Raw genomic sequence first — 19,814 nt, 5'->3', positions numbered from 1 at the left:
CAGGAGCATGCCCAGGCGTTGTAGCGAGGTCATACAGGCACGTGGAGGCCACACACACTACTGAGCCTCATTTTGACTTGTTTTAAGGACATTACATCAAAATTGGATCAGCCTGTAGTGTGGTTTTCCACTTTAATTTTGAGTGTGGCTCCAAATCCAGACCTCCATGGGTTGATACATTTGATTTCCATTGATCATTTTTGTGTGATTTTGTTGTCAGCACATTCAACTATGTAAAGAAAAAAGTATTTAATAAGAATATTTCATTCATTCAGATCTAGGATGTGTTATTTTAGTGTTCCCTTTATTTTTTGTTGAGCAGTGTATTTTTATACACACAGACACTCACGCTGGAAGAGTCTCTGTTGGAGGTACACACACACACACATATGTGTGTGTGTGTGTGTGTGTGTGTGTGTGTGTATATATATACGTATACATATACATATATATACACACACACACACACACACACACACACACACACACAGTCACTCACGCTAGAAGAGTCTTCATGCAATCCACACACACTTAGTCACTGTAGAGAGGAATACCTTGTGGAAGTATACTGAACACAAATATAAACGCAACAAAAAACAATTTCAAAGAGTTTACTGACATCAAATAAACGAATTAGTCCCTGATCTATGGATTTCACATGACTGGGAGTATAGCTGTGATTCTGTTGGTCACAAATAACTTACAAAAACGTAGGGTTGTGGATCAGAAACCCAGTCAGTATCTGGTGTGACCACACACACACACAACCGCAGACCACGTGTTACCACGTTGAAGGTGACTTATGGTAGAAAAAATGAACATTAAATTCTCTGGCAACCGCTCCGGTGGACATTCCTGCAGTCAGCATGCCGATTGCATACTCCCTCAAAACTTGAGACATCTGTAGCATTGTGTTGTGTGCCAAAACCTGTGTAATGATCATGCTGTTTAGTCAGCTTCTTGATATGCCACCTGTCAGGTGGATGGAATATCTCGGCGAAGGAGAAATTCTCACTAACAGGGAGGTAAACTAATTTGTGCACAAAATTTGTGTGAAATAAGGTTTTTGTGGACAATGTGTGGGATATTTTTACTTCATCTCATGAAACGTAACCAACACTTTACATGTTGAGTTTATATTTGTGTTCAGTGCAGCTATAATATATCTGATTAGATATTCTGACATGTTTCACTGCCGTTTGAACTTCATACCACTTCCTCATTATGCACAAAATGTCCACTTCTCAGTCCTTTCAGTTAGAACACAACTCAATGTCACTTTCTGCTGTACATCACACAATCTCTCTAACTTCTACTGTACATCACACAATCTCTCTAACTTCTACTGTACATCACACAATCTCTCTAACTTCTACTGTACGTCACACAATCTCTCTAACTTCTACTGTACATCACACAATCTCTCTAACTTCTACTGAACATCACACAATCTCTCTAACTTCTACTGTACATCACACAATCTCTAACTTCTACTGTACGTCACACAATCTCTCTAACTTCTACTGTACATCACACAATCTCTCTAACTTCTGTTGAACATCACACAATCTCTCTAACTTCTACTGTACATCACACAATCTCTAACTTCTACTGTACATCACACAATCTTTCTAACTTCTACTGTACATCACACAATCTTTCTAACTTCTACTGTACATCACACAATCTCTCTAACTTCTGTTGAACATCACACAATCTCTCTCTAACTTCTACTGTACATCACACAATCTCTCTAACTTCTACTGTACATCACACAATCTCTCTAACTTCTACTGTACATCACACAATCTCTCTAACTTCTGTTGAACATCACACAATCTCTCTAACTTCTACTGTACATCACACAATCTCTAACTTCTACTGTACATCACACAATCTTTCTAACTTCTACTGTACATCACACAATCTCTAACTTCTACTGTACGTCACACAATCTCTCTAACTTCTACTGTACGTCACACAATCTCTCTAACTTCTACTGTACATCACACAATCTCTCTAACTTCTACTGTACATCACACAATCTCTCTAACTTCTACTGTACATCACACAATCTCTCTAACTTCTGCTGTACATCACACAATCTCTCTCTAACTTCTGCTGTACATCACACAATCTCTCTCTAACTTCTGCTGAACATCACACAATCTCTCCCTAACTTCTACTGAACATCACACAATCTCTCCCTAACTTCTGCTGTACATCACACAATCTCCCTAACTTCTACTGTACATCACACAATCTCTCTCTAACGTCTGCTGTACATCACACAATCTCTCTCTAACTTCTGCTGTACATCACACAATCTCTCTCTAACTTCTGCTGAACATCACACAATCTCTCCCTAACTTCTGCTGAACATCACACAATCTCTCCCTAACTTCTACTGTACATCACACAATCTCTCTAACTTCTACTGTACATCACACAATCTCTCTAACTTCTACTGTACATCACACAATCTCTAACTTCTGCTGTACATCACACAATCTCTCTCTAACTTCTGCTGAACATCACACAATCTCTCCCTAACTTCTACTGAACATCACACAATCTCTCCCTAACTTCTGCTGTACATCACACAATCTCCCTAACTTCTACTGTACATCACACAATCTCTCTAACTTCTGCTGTACATCACGCAATCTCTCTCTAACTTCTGCTGTACATCACACAATCTCTCTCTAACTTCTACTGAACATCACACAATCTCTCCCTAACTTCTACTGTACATCACATAATCTCTCCCTAACTTCTACTGAACATCACACAATATCCCTAACTTCTACTGAACATCACACAATCTCTCCCTAACTTCTACTGTACATCACACAATCTCTCCCTAACTTCTGTTTAACATCACACAATCTCTCCCTAACTTCTACTGTACATCACACAATCTCTCTAACTTCTACTGTACATCACACAATCTCTCTAACTTCTACTGCACATCACACAATCTCTCTAACTTCTACTGTACATCACACAATCTCTCTAACTTCTACTGTACATCACACAATCTCTCTAACTTCTACTGTACATCACACAATCTCTCTAACTTCTACTGTACATCACACAATCTCTAACTTCTACTGTACATCACACAATCTCTCCCTAACTTCTACTGTACATCACACAATCTCTCTAACTTCTACTGTACATCACACAATCTCTCTAACTTCTGCTGTACATCACACAATCTCTCTCTAACTTCTGCTGTACATCACACAATCTCTCTCTAACGTCTGCTGAACATCACACAATCTCTCCCTAACATCTACTGAACATCACACAATCTCCCTAACTTCTACTGTACATCACACAATCTCTCCCTAACTTCTACTGTACATCACACAATCTCTCCCTAACTTCTACTGTACATCACACAATCTATCCCTAACTTCTACTGTACATCACACAATCTCTCTAACTTCTACTGCACAACACACAATCTCTCTAACTTCTACTGTACATCACACAATCTCTCCCTAACTTCTACTGTACATCACACAATCTCTCTCTAACTTCTGCTGTACATCACACAATCTCTCTCTAACTTCTGCTGAACATCACACAATCTCTCCCTAACTTCTGCTGAACATCACACAATCTCTCCCTAACTTCTGCTGTACATCACACAATCTCTCCCTAACTTCTACTGTACATCACACAATCTCTCTAACTTCTACTGTACATCACACAATCTCTCTAACTTCTACTGTACATCACACAATCTCTAACTTCTACTGTACATCACACAATCTCGCTAACTTCTGCTGTACATCACACAATCTCTAACTTCTACTGTACATCACACAATCTCTAACTTCTACTGTACATCACACAATCTCTCTAACTTCTGCTGTACATCACACAATCTCTCTAACTTCTGCTGTACATCACACAATCTCTCTAACTTCTGCTGTACATCACACAATCTCTCTAACTTCTGCTGTACATCACACAATCTCTCTAACTTCTACTGTACATCACACAATCTCTCTAACTTCTGCTGTACATCACACAATCTCTAACTTCTACTGTACATCACACAATCTCTAACTTCTACTGTACATCACACAATCTCTCTAACTTCTGCTGTACATCACACAATCTCTCTAACTTCTGCTGTACATCACACAATCTCTCTAACTTCTACTGTACATCACACAATCTCTCTAACTTCTGCTGTACATCACACAATCTCTCCAACTTCTGCTGTACATCACACAATCTCTCTCTAACTTCTACTGTACATCACACAATCTCTCTAACTTCTGCTGTACATCACACAATCTCTCTCTAACTTCTACTGAACATCACACAATCTCTCCCTAACTTCTACTGTACATCACATAATCTCTCCCTAACTTCTACTGTACATCACATAATCTCTCCCTAACTTCTACTGAACATCACACAATATCCCTAACTTCTACTGAACATCACACAATCTCTCCCTAACTTCTACTGTACATCACACAATCTCTCCCTAACTTCTGTTTAACATCACACAATCTCTCCCTAACTTCTACTGTACATCACACAATCTCTCTAACCTCTACTGTACATCACACAATCTCTCTAACTTCTACTGCACATCACACAATCTCTAACTTCTACTGTACATCACACAATCTCTCTAACTTCTACTGTACATCACACAATCTCTCTAACTTCTACTGTACATCACACAATCTCTAACTTCTACTGTACATCACACAATCTCTCCCTAACTTCTACTGTACATCACACAATCTCTCTAACTTCTACTGTACATCACACAATCTCTCTAACTTCTGCTGTACATCACACAATCTCTCTCTAACTTCTGCTGTACATCACACAATCTCTCTCTAACGTCTGCTGAACATCACACAATCTCTCCCTAACATCTACTGAACATCACACAATCTCCCTAACTTCTACTGTACATCACACAATCTCTCCCTAACTTCTACTGTACATCACACAATCTCTCCCTAACTTCTACTGTACATCACACAATCTATCCCTAACTTCTACTGTACATCACACAATCTCTCTAACTTCTACTGCACAACACACAATCTCTCTAACTTCTACTGTACATCACACAATCTCTCCCTAACTTCTACTGTACATCACACAATCTCTCTCTAACTTCTGCTGTACATCACACAATCTCTCTCTAACTTCTGCTGAACATCACACAATCTCTCCCTAACTTCTGCTGAACATCACACAATCTCTCCCTAACTTCTGCTGTACATCACACAATCTCTCCCTAACTTCTACTGTACATCACACAATCTCTCTAACTTCTACTGTACATCACACAATCTCTCTAACTTCTACTGTACAACACACAATCTCTAACTTCTACTGTACATCACACAATCTCTCTAACTTCTGCTGTACATCACACAATCTCTCTAACTTCTGCTGTACATCACACAATCTCTCTAACTTCTGCTGTACATCACACAATCTCTCTAACTTCTACTGTACATCACACAATCTCTCTAACTTCTGCTGTACATCACACAATCTCTCTAACTTCTACTGTACATCACACAATCTCTCTAACTTCTACTGTACATCACACAATCTCTCTAACTTCTGCTGTACATCACACAATCTCTAACTTCTACTGTACATCACACAATCTCTAACTTCTACTGTACATCACACAATCTCTCTAACTTCTGCTGTACATCACACAATCTCTCTAACTTCTGCTGTACATCACACAATCTCTCTAACTTCTACTGTACATCACACAATCTCTCTAACTTCTGCTGTACATCACACAATCTCTCCAACTTCTGCTGTACATCACACAATCTCTCTAACTTCTACTGTCCTTCCTCTGTATCTTTCTCCTCCTCTTCTCTCTTTCTCTCTCTCTTTCTCTCTCTCTTTCTCTCTCTCTTCTTTCTCTCTCCTGTCTCTAGACTTTGGCTACAGCTCAGGGGAATATCCTGGAGAATAAGGAGCTGATCGATTCTCTGAACCAGACCAAGTCTAGCAGCGCCCTCATACAGGACTCACTGAGGGAGTCACACAGACTCCAGGCCTCCCTGGACCAGGTACATGTGCGCACACACACACACACACACACACACACTCCGCTTCCTCTCACACACTGAGCTGTAAACCTCCTCATCAACCTCCCATAGGGTTTGTACACAAAACCCCAAACTGCTGTGTGTGAATGACAGAGGAGAATACATCAACCAATCACAGGAGAATAGCAGAGTCTGGAGTCTGTCAGAACAGATGGAACACTCCGAGAGAGAGGGGGGTGAAAGAGAGATGAGACAGAGATGCTCTGGGGTGAGAGAGAGAGTGATTGGAGAAAGATTGAGTGTGAGAGATTGATTGAGGAAGACAGGGTGCATGAGAGGGAGAGAGATGGAGAGTCGGAGGAAGGGAGAGAGTGATTGAAGAGGAGAATAAGACTGAATGGTTAAGCTAAATGGATACTGTGTGTTGCTGTGTGTTGCCGTTTGTGTTACTCTGTGTTACGCTGTGTGTTACTCTGTGTTACGCTGTGTGTTACTCTGTGTTACGCTGTGTGTTACTCTGTGTTACGCTGTGTGTTACTCTGTGTTACGCTGTGTGTTACTCTGTGTGTGTTACTCTGTGTGTTGGGGAAAGATTTCTTTATTTATTTAATCATAAGCATTTAGACCAAGGTCATTGTCTGTCTGTCTGGCTGTCACCCTGGCTGGCTGGCTGGCTGGCTGGCTGGCTGGCTGGCTGGCTGGCCGGCCGGCTGGCTGTCTGTCTGTGTGTGTGCTCATTGAGCAGTGTCTCTATCAACTCAATTAACCATGAGGACATTGAGTCCCACATGATACTTTACAGCCAATTACAGAGAAGTGTATTATTAACAGCAATGTTGGTTTTAATTGTGGGTTTCTTTTGGCCTTTGTCAAGATGGGATGGAGTTGAGGTGTGCTCAAGTCTGTGTGTGTGTCTGTACCTGAACCTCTGTTTGTGCATGAGGAAAATATAATTATTCCTCTAGGGGGCAGTGTGATACCAGTTCTGATGGTCTCTCTCCTCCCGTTTCTTCCTCTTCTCCTCTTCCTCTTCTCCCTTACCTCTTCCTCTTCTCGTCTCCCTCTTCCTCCTCTTTCCTCCCTCCTCCCTCTTGGTCTTTCTCCTCTCCCTTCCCTTCCCTCTGTCTCTCCCTCTCTCTCCCCAGGAGCGTGATGCATACCTGCCGTTAGCTGAAAGTGCCAGTAAGATGTATTTTGTCATAACAGACCTCTCTAGGATCAACAACATGTACCGTTTCAGCCTGGCCTCCTTCCTACGTCTGTTTCAGAGAGCACTGCAGAGCAAGAAGGTAACTGACACACTAACACACACACACACACACACACAGAGGGACGTTAATCCTGTATTTACAGTGTCCCCAGCCAGACAGAGAGGAAGGGTTCAGCTGTGTTGACATTCTCTCCTAACCTTCTCCAGCCCCTCTGAGCTCCCTATATCTCCTCCCATCAGACCTCCCATCAGACCCCTCTCCTTTCCTCCCATCAGACCCCTCTCCTTTCCTCCCATCAGACCCCTCTCCTTTCCTACCATCAGACCCCTCTCCTTTCCTACCATCAGACCCCTCTCCTTTCCTACCATCAGACCCCTCTCCTTTCCTCCCATCAGACCCTTCTCCTTTCCTCCCATCAGACCCCTCTCCTTTCCTCCCATCAGACCCCTCTCCTTTCCTCCCATCAGACCCCTCTCCTTTCCTACCATCAGACCCCTCTCCTTTCCTACCATCAGACCCCTCTCCTTTCCTACCATCAGACCCCTCTCCTTTCCTCCCATCAGACCCCTCTCCTCCCATCAGACCCCTCTCCTTTCCTCCCATCAGACCCCTCTCCTTTCCTCCCATCAGACCCCTCTCCTTTCCTCCCATCAGACCCCTCTCCTTTCCTCCCATCAGACCCCTCTCCTTTCCTCCCATCAGACCCCTCTCCTTTCCTACCATCAGACCTCTCTCTCCTTTCCTACCATCAGACCCCTCTCCTTTCCTACCATCAGACCCCTCTCCTTTCCTCCCATCAGACCCCTCTCCTTTCCTCCCATCAGACCCCTCTCCTTTCCTCCCATCAGACCCCTCTCCTTTCCTCCCATCAGACCCCTCTCCTTTCCTCCCATCAGACCCCTCTCCTTTTCTCCCATCAGACCCCTCTCCTTTCCTCCCATCAGACCCCTCTCCTTTCCTCCCATCAGACCCCTCTCCTTTCCTCCCATCAGACCCCTCTCCTTTCCTCCCATCAGACCCCTCTCCTTTCCTCCCATCAGACCCCTCTCCTTTCCTCCCATCAGACCCCTCTCCTTTCCTCCCATCAGACCCCTCTCCTTTCCTCCCATCAGACCCCTCTCCTTTCCTCCCATCAGACCCCTCTCCTTTCCTCCCATCAGACCCATCTCCTCCCATTAGACCCCTCTCCTTTCCTCCCATCAGACACCTCTCCTTTCCTCCCATCAGACACCTCTCCTTTCCTCCCATCAGACACCTCTCCTTTCCTCCCATCAGACACCTCTCCTTTCCTCCCATCAGACTCCTCTCCTCCCATCAGACACCTCACCTCCCATCAGACCCTACCTCCCATCAGACCTCTCTCTCCTCCCATCAGACCTCTCTCTCCTCCCATCAGACCCCTTTCCTCCCATCAGACCTCTCTCTCCTCCCATCAGACCTCTCTCTCCTCCCATCAGACCCCTCTCCTCCCATCAGACCCCTGTCCTCCCATCAGACCTCTCTACTCCCATCAGACACCTCACCTCCCATCAGACACCTCACCTCCGATCAGACCTCTCTCTCCTCCCATCAGACACCTCACCTCCCATCAGACCCTACCTCCCATCAGACCTCTCTCTCCTCCCATCAGACCCCTTTCCTCCCATCAGACCTCTCTCTCCTCCCATCAGACCTCTCTCACCTCCCATCAGACTCCCCTCACCTCCCATCAGACTCCCCTCACCTCCATCAGACTCCCCTCACCTCCCATCAGATCTATCTCCTCCCATCAGATCTCTCTCCTCCCATCAGACCCCTCTCCTTTCCTCCCATCAGACCTCTCTCACCTCCCATCAGACTCCCCTCACCTCCCATCAGACTCCCCTCACCTCCCATCAGACTCCCCTCACCTCCCATCAGACTCCCCTCACCTCCCATCAGATCTCTCTCCTCCCATCAGATCGCTCTCCTCCCATCAGACCCCTCTCCTTTCCTCCCATCAGACCCCTCTCCTTTCCTCCCGTCAGACCCCTCTCCTTTCCTCCCATCAGACCCCTTTCCTCCCATCAGACTCCTCTCCTTTCCTCCCATCAGACCTCTCTCCTCCCATCAGACCCCTCTCCTCACATCAGACCTCTCTCTCCTCCCATCAGACCCCTCTCCTCCCATCAGACTCCTCTCTCCTCCCATCAGACTCCTCTCTCCTCCCATCAGACCCCTCTCCTCCATCAGACCCCTCTCCTCCCATCAGACCTCTCTCTCCTCCCATCAGACCTCTCTCTCCTCGCATCAGACCTCTCTCTCTCCCATCAGACTCCTCTCCTCCCATCAGACCTCTCTCATCTCCCATCAGACCCCTCTCCTCACATCAGACCCCTCTCCTCCCATCAGACCTCTCTCTCCTCCCATCAGACCTCTCTCTCCTCCCATCAGACCTCTCTCCTTTCCTCCCATCAGACCTCTCTCCTTTCCTCCCATCAGACCCCTCTCCTTTCTTCCATCAGACCCCTCTCCTTTCCTCCCATCAGACCCCTCTCCTTTCCTCCCGTCAGACCCCTCTCCTTTCCTCCCGTCAGACACCTCTCCTTTCCTCCCGTCAGACACCTCTCCTTTCCTCCCGTCAGACACCTCTCCTTTCCTCCCGTCAGACACCTCTCCTTTCCTCCCGTCAGACACCTCTCCTTTCCTCCCGTCAGACACCTCTCCTTTCCTCCCGTCAGACACCTCTCCTTTCCTCCCGTCAGACACCTCTCCTTTCCTCCCGTCAGACACCTCTCCTTTCCTCCCGTCAGACACCTCTCCTTTCCTCCCGTCAGACACCTCTCCTTTCCTCCCGTCAGACACCTCTCCTTTCCTCCCGTCAGACACCTCTCCTTTCCTCCCGTCAGACACCTCTCCTTTCCTCCCGTCAGACACCTCTCCTGTCCTCCCGTCAGACCCCTTTCCTCCCATCAGACACCTCTCCTTTCCTCCCACCAGACACCTCTCCTTTCCTCCCATCAGACACCTCTCCTGTCCTCCCATCAGACACCTCTCCTGTCCTCCCATCAGACCTCTTTCCTCCCATCAGACCCCTCTCATCCCATCAGACCCCTCTCCTTTCCTCCCATCAGACCCCTTTCCTCCCATCAGACCCCTCTCCTCTCCTCCCATCAGACCCCTCTCCTCCCATCAGACCCCTTCCTCCCATTAGACACCTCTCCTTTCCTCCCATCAGACCCCTCTCCTTTCCTCCCATCAGACACCTCTCCTTTCCTCCCATCAGACACCTCTCCTGTCCTCCCATCAGACCCCTTTCCTCCCATCAGACACCTCTCCTTTCCTCCCACCAGACACCTCTCCTTTCCTCCCATCAGACACCTTTCCTGTCCTCCCATCAGACACCTTTCCTGTCCTCCCATCAGACACCTCTCCTGTCCTCCCATCAGACCTCTTTCCTCCCATCATACCCCTCTCCTCCCATCAGACCCCTCTCATCCCATCAGACCCCTCTCCTTTCCTCCCATCAGACCCCTTTCCTCCCATCAGACCCCTCTCCTCTCCTCCCATCAGACCCCTCTCCTCCCATCAGACCCCTTTCCTCCTATTAGACACCTCTCCTTTCCTCCCGTCAGACCCCTCTCCTTTCCTCCCATCAGACCCCTCTCCTTTCCTCCCATCAGACCCCTCTCCTTTCCTCCCATCAGACCCCTCTCCTTTCATCCCATCAGACCCCTCTCCTCCCATCAGACCCCTTTCCTCCCATTAGACCCCTCTCCTTTCCTCCCATCAGACACCTCTCCTTTCCTCCCATCAGACACCTCTCCTTCCATCAGACACCTCTCCTTTCCTTCCATCAGACCCCTCTCCTTTCCTCCCATCAGACCCCTCTCCTTTCCTCCCATCAGACCCCTCTCCTTTCCTCCCATCAGACCCCTCTCCTTTCCTCCCATCAGACCCCTCTCCTTTCCTCCCATCAGACCCCTCTCCTTTCCTCCCATCAGACCCCTCTCCTTTCCTCCCATCAGACCTCTCTCCTCACATCAGACCTCTCTCTCCTCCCATCAGACCCCTCTCCTCCCATCAGACTCCTCTCTCCTCCCATCAGACTCCTCTCTCCTCCCATCAGACCTCTCTCATCTCCCATCAAACTCCTCTCTCCTCCCATAAGACCTCTCTCTCCTCCCATCAGACCTCTCTCCTCCCATCAGACCTCTCTCTCCTCCCATCAGACCTCTCTCTCCTCCCATCAGACCTCTCTCTCCTCCCATCAGACCTCTCTCTCCTCCCATCAGACCTCTCTCACCTTCCATCAGATCTCTCTCTCCTCCCATCAGACCTCTCTCACCTCCCATCAGACTCCTCTCTCCTCCCATCAGGAGGTACTAGGTATAGTCATGGTATGATAATGGGATCCGGAGGTACTGGGTGTAGTCATGGTATGATAATGGGATCAGGACAGACTGGGTGTAGTCATGGTATGATAATTGGGATCAGGACAGACTGGGTGTAGTCATGGTATGATATTGGGATCAGGAGGTACTAGGTGTAGTCATGGTATGATAATGGGATCAGGAGGTACTGGGTGTAGTCATGGTATGATATTGGGATCAGGAGGGGTGTAGTCATGGTGGGATAATGGGATCAGGAGGTACTGGGTGTAGTCATGGTATGATAATGGGATCCGGAGGTACTGGGTGTAGTCATGGTATGATAATAGGATCAGGAGGGACTGGGTGTAGTCATGGTGGGATAATGGGATCAGGAGGGGTGTAGTCATGGTGGGATAATGGGATCAGGAGGTGTGTAGTCATGGTGGGATAATGGGATCTGGAGGTATGCAGTCGTGGTATGATAATGGGATCAGGAGGTACTGGGTGTAGTCATGGTACGATAATGGGATCCGGAGGTACTGGGTGTAGTCATGGTATGATAATGGGATCCGGAGGTACTGGGTGTAGTCATGGTATGATAATGGGATCAGGAGGTACTGGGTGTAGTCATGGTATGATAATGGGATCCGGAGGTACTGGGTGTAGTCATGGTATGATATGGGATCTGGAGGGATGTAGTCATGGTGGGATAATGGGATCAAGAGGGACTGGGTGTAGTCATGGTATGATAATGGGATCAGGAGGTACTGGGTGTAGTCATGGTATGATAATGGGATCCGGAGGTACTGGGTGTAGTCATGGTATGATATGGGATCTGGAGGGATGTAGTCATGGTGGGATAATGGGATCAAGAGGGACTGGGTGTAGTCATGTTGGGATAATGGGATCAGGAGGTACTGGCCCCTCACACACACAGACACACTTTTTCCCCATTTGCTAGATATTTATCTTCTCAGCCCACCTCAACCTTTCCATTTTCTGAAATAAACACACAGAGAGTTTGGCTGGCTGTTGCTTCGGTGACCAGCTGCTGCTTGGCGAAATTCCTGGATGGCACCGTTTACAAAGAGAACCCATGGGATTTGGGGAATTAGCGCTTAGTCTCACCCCAACGAGAGTTCACACACTGTACAACAGCCTGAGTTGAGTGTGTCGCTGAACATTTCTCTCGGCTTGTGTGTGTGTGTGTGTGTGTGTGTGTGTGTGTGTGTGTTTGTTTGTGTGTACTGTGAGCTATGTATGATCTATGATCGGTAGATGGTTTCAGAGATGAGATGAGGCAGTAAGGGGGAGAGATGAGGAGAGATACTGAGGTCATAGAGAATAGAGATGAGGAGAGATACTGAGGTCATAGAGAATAGAGATGACGGCAGTAAGGGAGAGATACTGAGGTCATAGAGAATAGAGATGAAGGCAGTAAGGGAGAGAGGCCTGGCTTGATTCTCTCCACTTTATTTATTTCTCTGATCCCTATACCTTGGGACTTTAGTGTAATTGGACATGACATGGTTTGTTTGTGTGTGTGTGCGTGTGCGTGTGTGGAAATTGGACAGAGCAGGCTCTAACCCTGCACCCTTCCCTATGATGACTCTATTCCACACCCTCTCTGACAGCTTTACTGGCGACCCCCAACCCAGCTGCCACTTCAAGGAGAACTTCAAACGTGTGTGTGTGTGTGTGTGTGTGTGTGTGTGTGTGTGTGTGTGTGTGTGTGTGTAATTGAGGAGAATTAGTTCTGTCCGTGCACTGCAGTTGATGGGGCCTTCAGACGGTCGTGTTCCCATTGAGATGTGCTCTGAATGAGAGAGAGGGGGAGACCGTGTAATGGGTGTGTTTTATACACACAGGGAAGAGAGAGGGACTATAGGAGGAGGAATAGAATGGAGAATGGAGTGGAGAGACTGGAGAGGAGGGGGAATGGAGGGGGTTAGGGTGAGACTGGAGAGGAGGGGGAATGGAGGGGGATAGGGTGAGACTGGAGAGGAGGGGGAATGGTGAGACTGGAGAGGAGGGGGAATGGAGGGGGAATGGTGAGACTGGAGAGGAGGGGGAGTGGAGGGGGGATAGGGTGAGACTGGAGAGGAGGGGGAGTGGAGGGGGGATAGGGTGAGACTGAAGAGGAGGGGGAGTGGAGGGGGGATAGGGTGAGACTGGAGAGGAGGGGGAATGGTGAAACTGGAGAGGAGGGGGAATGGAGGGGGATAGGGTGAGACTGGAGAGGAGGGGGAATGGTGAGACTGGAGAGGAGGGGGAATGGAGAGACTGGAGAGGAGGGGGAATGGAGACACTGGAGAGGAGGGGGAATGGTGAGACTGGAGAGGAGGGGGAGTGGAGGGGGGATAGGGTGAGACTGGAGAGGAGGGGGAGTGGAGGGGGGATAGGGTGAGATTGGAGAGGAGGGGGAGTGGAGGGGGGATAGGGTGAGACTGGAGAGGAGGGGGAATGGTGAGACTGGAGAGGAGGGGGGATAGGGTGAGACTGGAGAGGAGGGAGAATGGTGAGACTGGAGAGGAGGGGGGATAGGGTGAGACTGGAGAGGAGGGGGAATGGTGAGACTGGAGAGGAGGGGGAATGGAGAGACTGGAGAGGAGGGGGAATGGAGACACTGGAGAGGAGGGGGAATGGTGAGACTGGAGAGGAGGGGAGTGGAGGGGGGATAGGGTGAGACTGGAGAGGAGGGGGAGTGGAGGGGGGATAGGGTGAGATTGGAGAGGAGGGGGAGTGGAGGGGGATAGGGTGAGACTGGAGAGGAGGGGGAATGGTGAGACTGGAGAGGAGGGGGGATAGGGTGAGACTGGAGAGGAGGGAGAATGGTTGAGACTGGAGAGGAATGGGGATAGGGTGAGACTGGAGAGGAGGGGGAATGGTGAGACTGGAGAGGAGGGGGAGTGGAGGGGGGATAGGGTGAGACTGGAGAGGAGGGGGAATGGTGAGACTGGAGAGGAGGGGGGATAGGGTGAGACTGGAGAGGAGGGAGAATGGTGAGACTGGAGAGGAGGGGGGATAGGGTGAGACTGGAGAGGAGGGGGGATAGGGTGAGACTGGAGAGGAGGGGGAATGGTGAGACTGGAGAGGAGGGGGAATGGAGGGGGATAGGGTGAGACTGGAGAGGAGGGGGAATGGTGAGACTGGAGAGGAGGGGGAATGGAGAGACTGGAGAGGAGGGGGAATGGAGACACTGGAGAGGAGGGGGAATGGTGAGACTGGAGAGGAGGGGGAGTGGAGGGGGGATAGGGTGAGACTGGAGAGGAGGGGGAGTGGAGGGGGGATAGGGTGAGATTGGAGAGGAGGGGGAGTGGAGGGGGGATAGGGTGAGACTGGAGTGGAGGGGGAATGGTGAGACTGGAGAGGAGGGGGGATAGGGTGAGACTGGAGAGGAGGGAGAATGGTGAGACTGGAGAGGAGGGGGGATAGGGTGAGACTGGAGAGGAGGGGGAATGGTGAGACTGGAGAGGAGGGGGAGTGGAGGGGGGATAGGGTGAGACTGGAGAGGAGGGGGAGTGGAGGGGGGGATAGGGTGAGACTGGAGAGGAGGGGGAGTGGAGGGGGGATAGGATGAGACTGGAGAGGAGGGGGAGTGGAGGGGGGATAGGATGAGACTGGAGAGGAGGGGGAGTGGAGGGGGGATAGGGTGAGACTGGAGAGGAGGGGGAATGGTGAGACTGGAGAGGAGGGGGGATAGGGTGAGACTGGAGAGGAGGGAGAATGGTGAGACTGGAGAGGAGGGGGGATAGGGTGAGACTGGAGAGGAGGGGGAATGGTGAGACTGGAGAGGAGGGGGAGTGGAGGGGGGATAGGGTGAGACTGGAGAGGAGGGGGAGTGGAGGGGGGATAGGGTGAGACTGTAGAGGATGGGGAGTGGAGGGGGGATAGGGTGAGACTGGAGAGGAGGGGGAGTGGAGGGGGGATAGGGTGAGACTGGAGAGGAGGGGGAGTGGAGGGGGGATAGGGTGAGACTTGAGAGGAGGGGGAGTGGAGGGGGGATAGGGTGAGACTGGAGAGGAGGGGGAGTGGAGGGGGGATAGGGTGAGACTGGAGAGGAGGGGGAGTGGAGGGGGGATAGGGTGAGACTGGAGAGGAGGGGGAGTGGAGGGGGGATAGGGTGAGACTGGAGAGGAGGGGGAGAGGAGGGGGGATAGGGTGAGACTGGAGAGGAGGGGGAATGGATGGGGGATAGGGTGAGACTGGAGAGGAGGGGGAGAGGAGGGGGAGAGGAGGGGGGATAGGGTGAGACTGGAGAGGAGGGGGAGTGGAGGGGGGATAGGGTGAGACTGGAGAGGAGGGGGAGTGGAGGGGGGATAGGGTGAGACTGGAGAGGAGGGGGAGTGGAGGGGGGATAGGGTGAGACTGGAGAGGAGGGGGAGAGGAGGGGGGATAGGGTGAGACTGGAGAGGAGGGGGAGTGGAGGGGGGATAGGGTGAGACTGGAGAGGAGGGGGAGTGGAGGGGGGATAGGGTGAGACTGGAGAGGAGGGGGGATAGGGTGAGACTGGAGAGGAGGGGGAGAGGAGGGGGGATAGGGTGAGACTGGAGAGGAGGGGGAGTGGAGGGGGGGAGAGTTCTGCTAACTATCTTCCATGTTTTTAGCACATAACTATCACTATTGGCCCATCCTCAACACATCAATAAATCACAGTGCTGTGAAGGGTAAATAAATCGCACTGCTGTGAAGGGTAAATAAATCACACTGCTGTGAAGGGTAAATAAATCACAGTGCTGTGAAGGGTAAATAAATCACAGTGCTGTGAAGGGTAAATATATCACAGTGCCATGAAGGGTAAATAAATCACAGTGCTGTGAAGGGTAAATAAATCACAGTGCTGTGAAGGGTAAATAAATCACAGTGCTGTGAAGGGTAAATATATCACAGTGCTGTGAAGGGTAAATAAATCACAGTGCTGTGAAGGGTAAATAAATCACAGTGCTGTGAAGGGTAAATAAATCACAGTGCTGTGAAGGGTAAATAAATCACAGTGCTGTGAAGGGTAAATACATTGCAGTGCTGTGAAGGGTAAATAAATCACAGTGCTGTGAAGGGTAAATAAATCACAGTGCTGTGAAGGGTAAATAAATCACAGTGCTGTGAAGGGTAAATAAATCACAGTGCTGTGAAGGGTAAATAAATCACAGTGCTGTGAAGGGTAAATAAATCACAGTGCTGTGAAGGGTAAATATATCACATTGCCATGTGACTCGTTTGTTTTACAATGTAACTGACAGCTGTCATCCATCTATCACCCGTCCCCAGGAAGCAGAGACTACGGAGGCCAGGATAGCAGCCCTGGAGGCCAGTCTGAAGAGCATGGTGTACGACTACGTCTGCCGCTCACTCTTCAAGGTCAGAACACACACATGAATACACTGGAGTCAAGGACAGGCGATGTACAGAATAAGGTGTCTGCTGGTAGGACAGACGTGTGTGTGTGTGTGTCACAGGAGTTTGGTGGCACCTTAATTGAGGAGGACGGCTACATCAAACACATGGTTTCCATGGTTTCCAGGTGTTTGATGCCATTCCATCGCGCTGTTCCAAGACATTAGTATGAGCCGTCCTCCCCTCACCAGCCTCCGTGTGTGTGTGTGTGTGTGTGTGTCAGTCAATAGATATGGCTGGAGGACAGACAGTATCTGCATTAACCTCTCAGCTCAGTCCATCTGCTGCCGTCCTCACATTAACATAGATGAGACACTGGATTACATTAACATGAGGCTACGCTGTTCCTCTGTCGAGAGAGAGAGAGAGAGAGCAGCTAGCTAGCTATGGCTAAGGTGATATCGGTTGGTTTGACAGGTTCCAGGTGTTGTTGCTGTCAGTGTGTCAGTCTCTCGCTTTCTTTTTCTCACTCCCTTCCCTTCTGTCACTGGATCGGCAGTCCACACGCACACACAGATAATGAAATAGTATCATAAAGGGGAGTTTAAGTAACCTATAATAACAGGCTTCCTCTGGTCAAGTAGTAATCTCTGCTGAATCACACCTGAAAAACTTAGTCTGATTAGTCAGGACTGGTGCTAGAGGACACTGGACCTCTGAAATGCCAGTGTGTGTGTGTGGAGAGCAGCAGCACTCTGCATGAGCATCACGTCGGAGCAGAGGGAATGCTGGGTAACGGCGGAGTGGAAAGGTCAGGCTTTGAGATGAGACGCTCTGAAGTTTTCCTTTTGTTCTCCAACACACACACAAACACACACACTCCTTATATCCTATCAGAGAGACACACACACACACAAACCCACAGCCACACACACCATATATCCTACCAGAGACACACACACACACACACCATATATCCTACCAGAGACACACACACCATATATCCTACCAGAGACACACACACACACACACCATATATCCTACCAGAGACACACACACCATATATCCTACCAGACACACACACACCATATATCCTACCAGACACACACACACCATATATCCTACCAGACACACACACACCATATATCCTACCAGAGACACGAGAGTAAACAAAAGAGGCGTGTGTTTGAGTTTTTATTGGAGTTCTGAATACTTCATCTCCTCTGAGAGAAAGAAATTAGGCAAAAGTTCTCGTTACATTTAGAATGCTTAGCAGGACAGGAAATGATCTAATTCATGCACTTATCAAGAGAACATCCCTACTGCCTCTGATCTGGAGAACTCACTAAACACGCATGCTTTATTTGTAAATTATATCTGAGTGTTGGAGCTTTCCCCTGGCTATCTGTAAATTAAAGGGTGGGAGATCACAATTGTCAGTATTCAATGTCCATCGATGTCTGAGTACGTTGGGAGATGAATGGTTTCGAATGGGGATGGCTTCTGCCTCTGGTTTAAAAGGTTGCATGTTGGTATCAGCAATAGAAAGTTATTTTTCATGTTTTAGTTTCCCACACCTTAACCCTTCAGAATGAATTTTTAACCTTAAGAATTCGTAATTAATGCCTAAAGTTAACCTTAAACACTTTTGAAATTTGTCATTTGAGAGACAGGGATGAACATCTAATTGTGACGTGAGACTATGAGAGTTTGGAGAGAAAGCCGTCCCCCGGCCATAGTTTGAGTGACAGTTCCATTTGAGGCAGAGTCTTCCCAGATCACCTCTAACTCAACACAGCCACAAGGCCGCTCCCGAATCACTACCTCTCAGCCCAGCAACACAGACAACTCCACAGAGAACTGTGTGTGTGTGTGTGTGTGTCTGAGACGTGTGTCTGTAGAGACTCTGTCCCTCTCTGTTTTAGTTCACACAGAGACAGAGTCCCACCAGGTAAGCAGTGTGCGTCCGTTCTCTCTCTATCTTTATTTAAACACGACAGCACAGATGACAGGCGACAGCTCTGACACACCCATCCTACGTCATGTGACAACGATAGTGAAGTTTTACTGGAAAGATCCCCACAGACAAAACCTCCAAGGTCACACCACAAAATGGAATGGAAATAACAGACTTTACTTTCACTGAATACTGAATAAGGCACATGCAGTAGTGGTGTGTGGGTAAAATCACTGGGGAAGGCTCCCCAAAGCCATATTACAACCTACAGTATGTGTTGTGATAATTGCGTTGTTTGCGCTATAACCTGTTAGATAAGATGTCTTGACACGGTGATATATAGGCCTAAAGGCCTAGACAATAAGAAGACACATTGGCATAATAAATTCAACCACACCTTTGTTTCATCACAAAACCTTATAGCAACCTCTGTCCGGTGAAGCATGTCCAGTAACAGTTACATGACCTACAGCATGGTCAAGCAAGTTAATGTTTCTGACATTTTCAGACCACTAAACAACTATTGATTTAGATCCACAAAATTACCACAAGTTGCATCCATTAAGGAAAGGGCCAAATTTACCTAGCTGGCTAGCTAGCCACCGGAAGACAACAACACAATGAGATGCAACAATTCAAGTGTATCTGTCAATGATATAAATGCTCTCAGTGGGATTTGATAGGAGTGCAGCCAATTCCAAGCTGGCTTCTGTTGACACTTTTTTTTGTGTGCCGGGACCATTCAGTTATACTCACTCAGTTTAGCGCAACAACTGATTTAGATTGTTTGTTGTTGTCAAGGAAGGCCAGATGCCCGCTGGCTGTTGGGTTATCTGGGGTAGTCACTGTGGGGCTATCTGGGGTAGTCACTGTGGGGTAGTCACCGTGGGGCTATCTGGGGCATAGCACC

General features: G+C 48.6%; 1 protein-coding gene across 4 annotated transcripts in view; it reads left to right on the top strand.

Annotated features, from left to right (window-relative positions):
* The window catches only part of dync2h1 (dynein cytoplasmic 2 heavy chain 1), a 230,996-nt gene that overhangs the window by 110,170 nt on the left and 101,012 nt on the right, over positions 1-19,814 (top strand). For all 4 annotated transcript variants that reach the window (XM_090218892.1, XM_036961599.2, XM_036961601.2 and 1 more), the window contains 3 exons: positions 5,958-6,092; positions 7,217-7,360; positions 16,882-16,971. In XM_090218892.1, coding sequence (XP_090075018.1) covers positions 5,958-6,092; positions 7,217-7,360; positions 16,882-16,971 — 369 coding nt within the window. The remainder of the gene's footprint in view (positions 1-5,957; positions 6,093-7,216; positions 7,361-16,881; positions 16,972-19,814) is intronic.

Source organism: Oncorhynchus mykiss, chromosome 24 (assembly GCF_057628025.1).
Source record: "Oncorhynchus mykiss isolate SJ-2025 chromosome 24, ASM5762802v1, whole genome shotgun sequence".
NCBI lineage: Eukaryota > Metazoa > Chordata > Actinopteri > Salmoniformes > Salmonidae > Oncorhynchus > Oncorhynchus mykiss.
The sequence above is the reverse complement of the archived record's forward strand: the minus strand, read 5'-3'. Positions and strand labels throughout refer to the sequence as shown.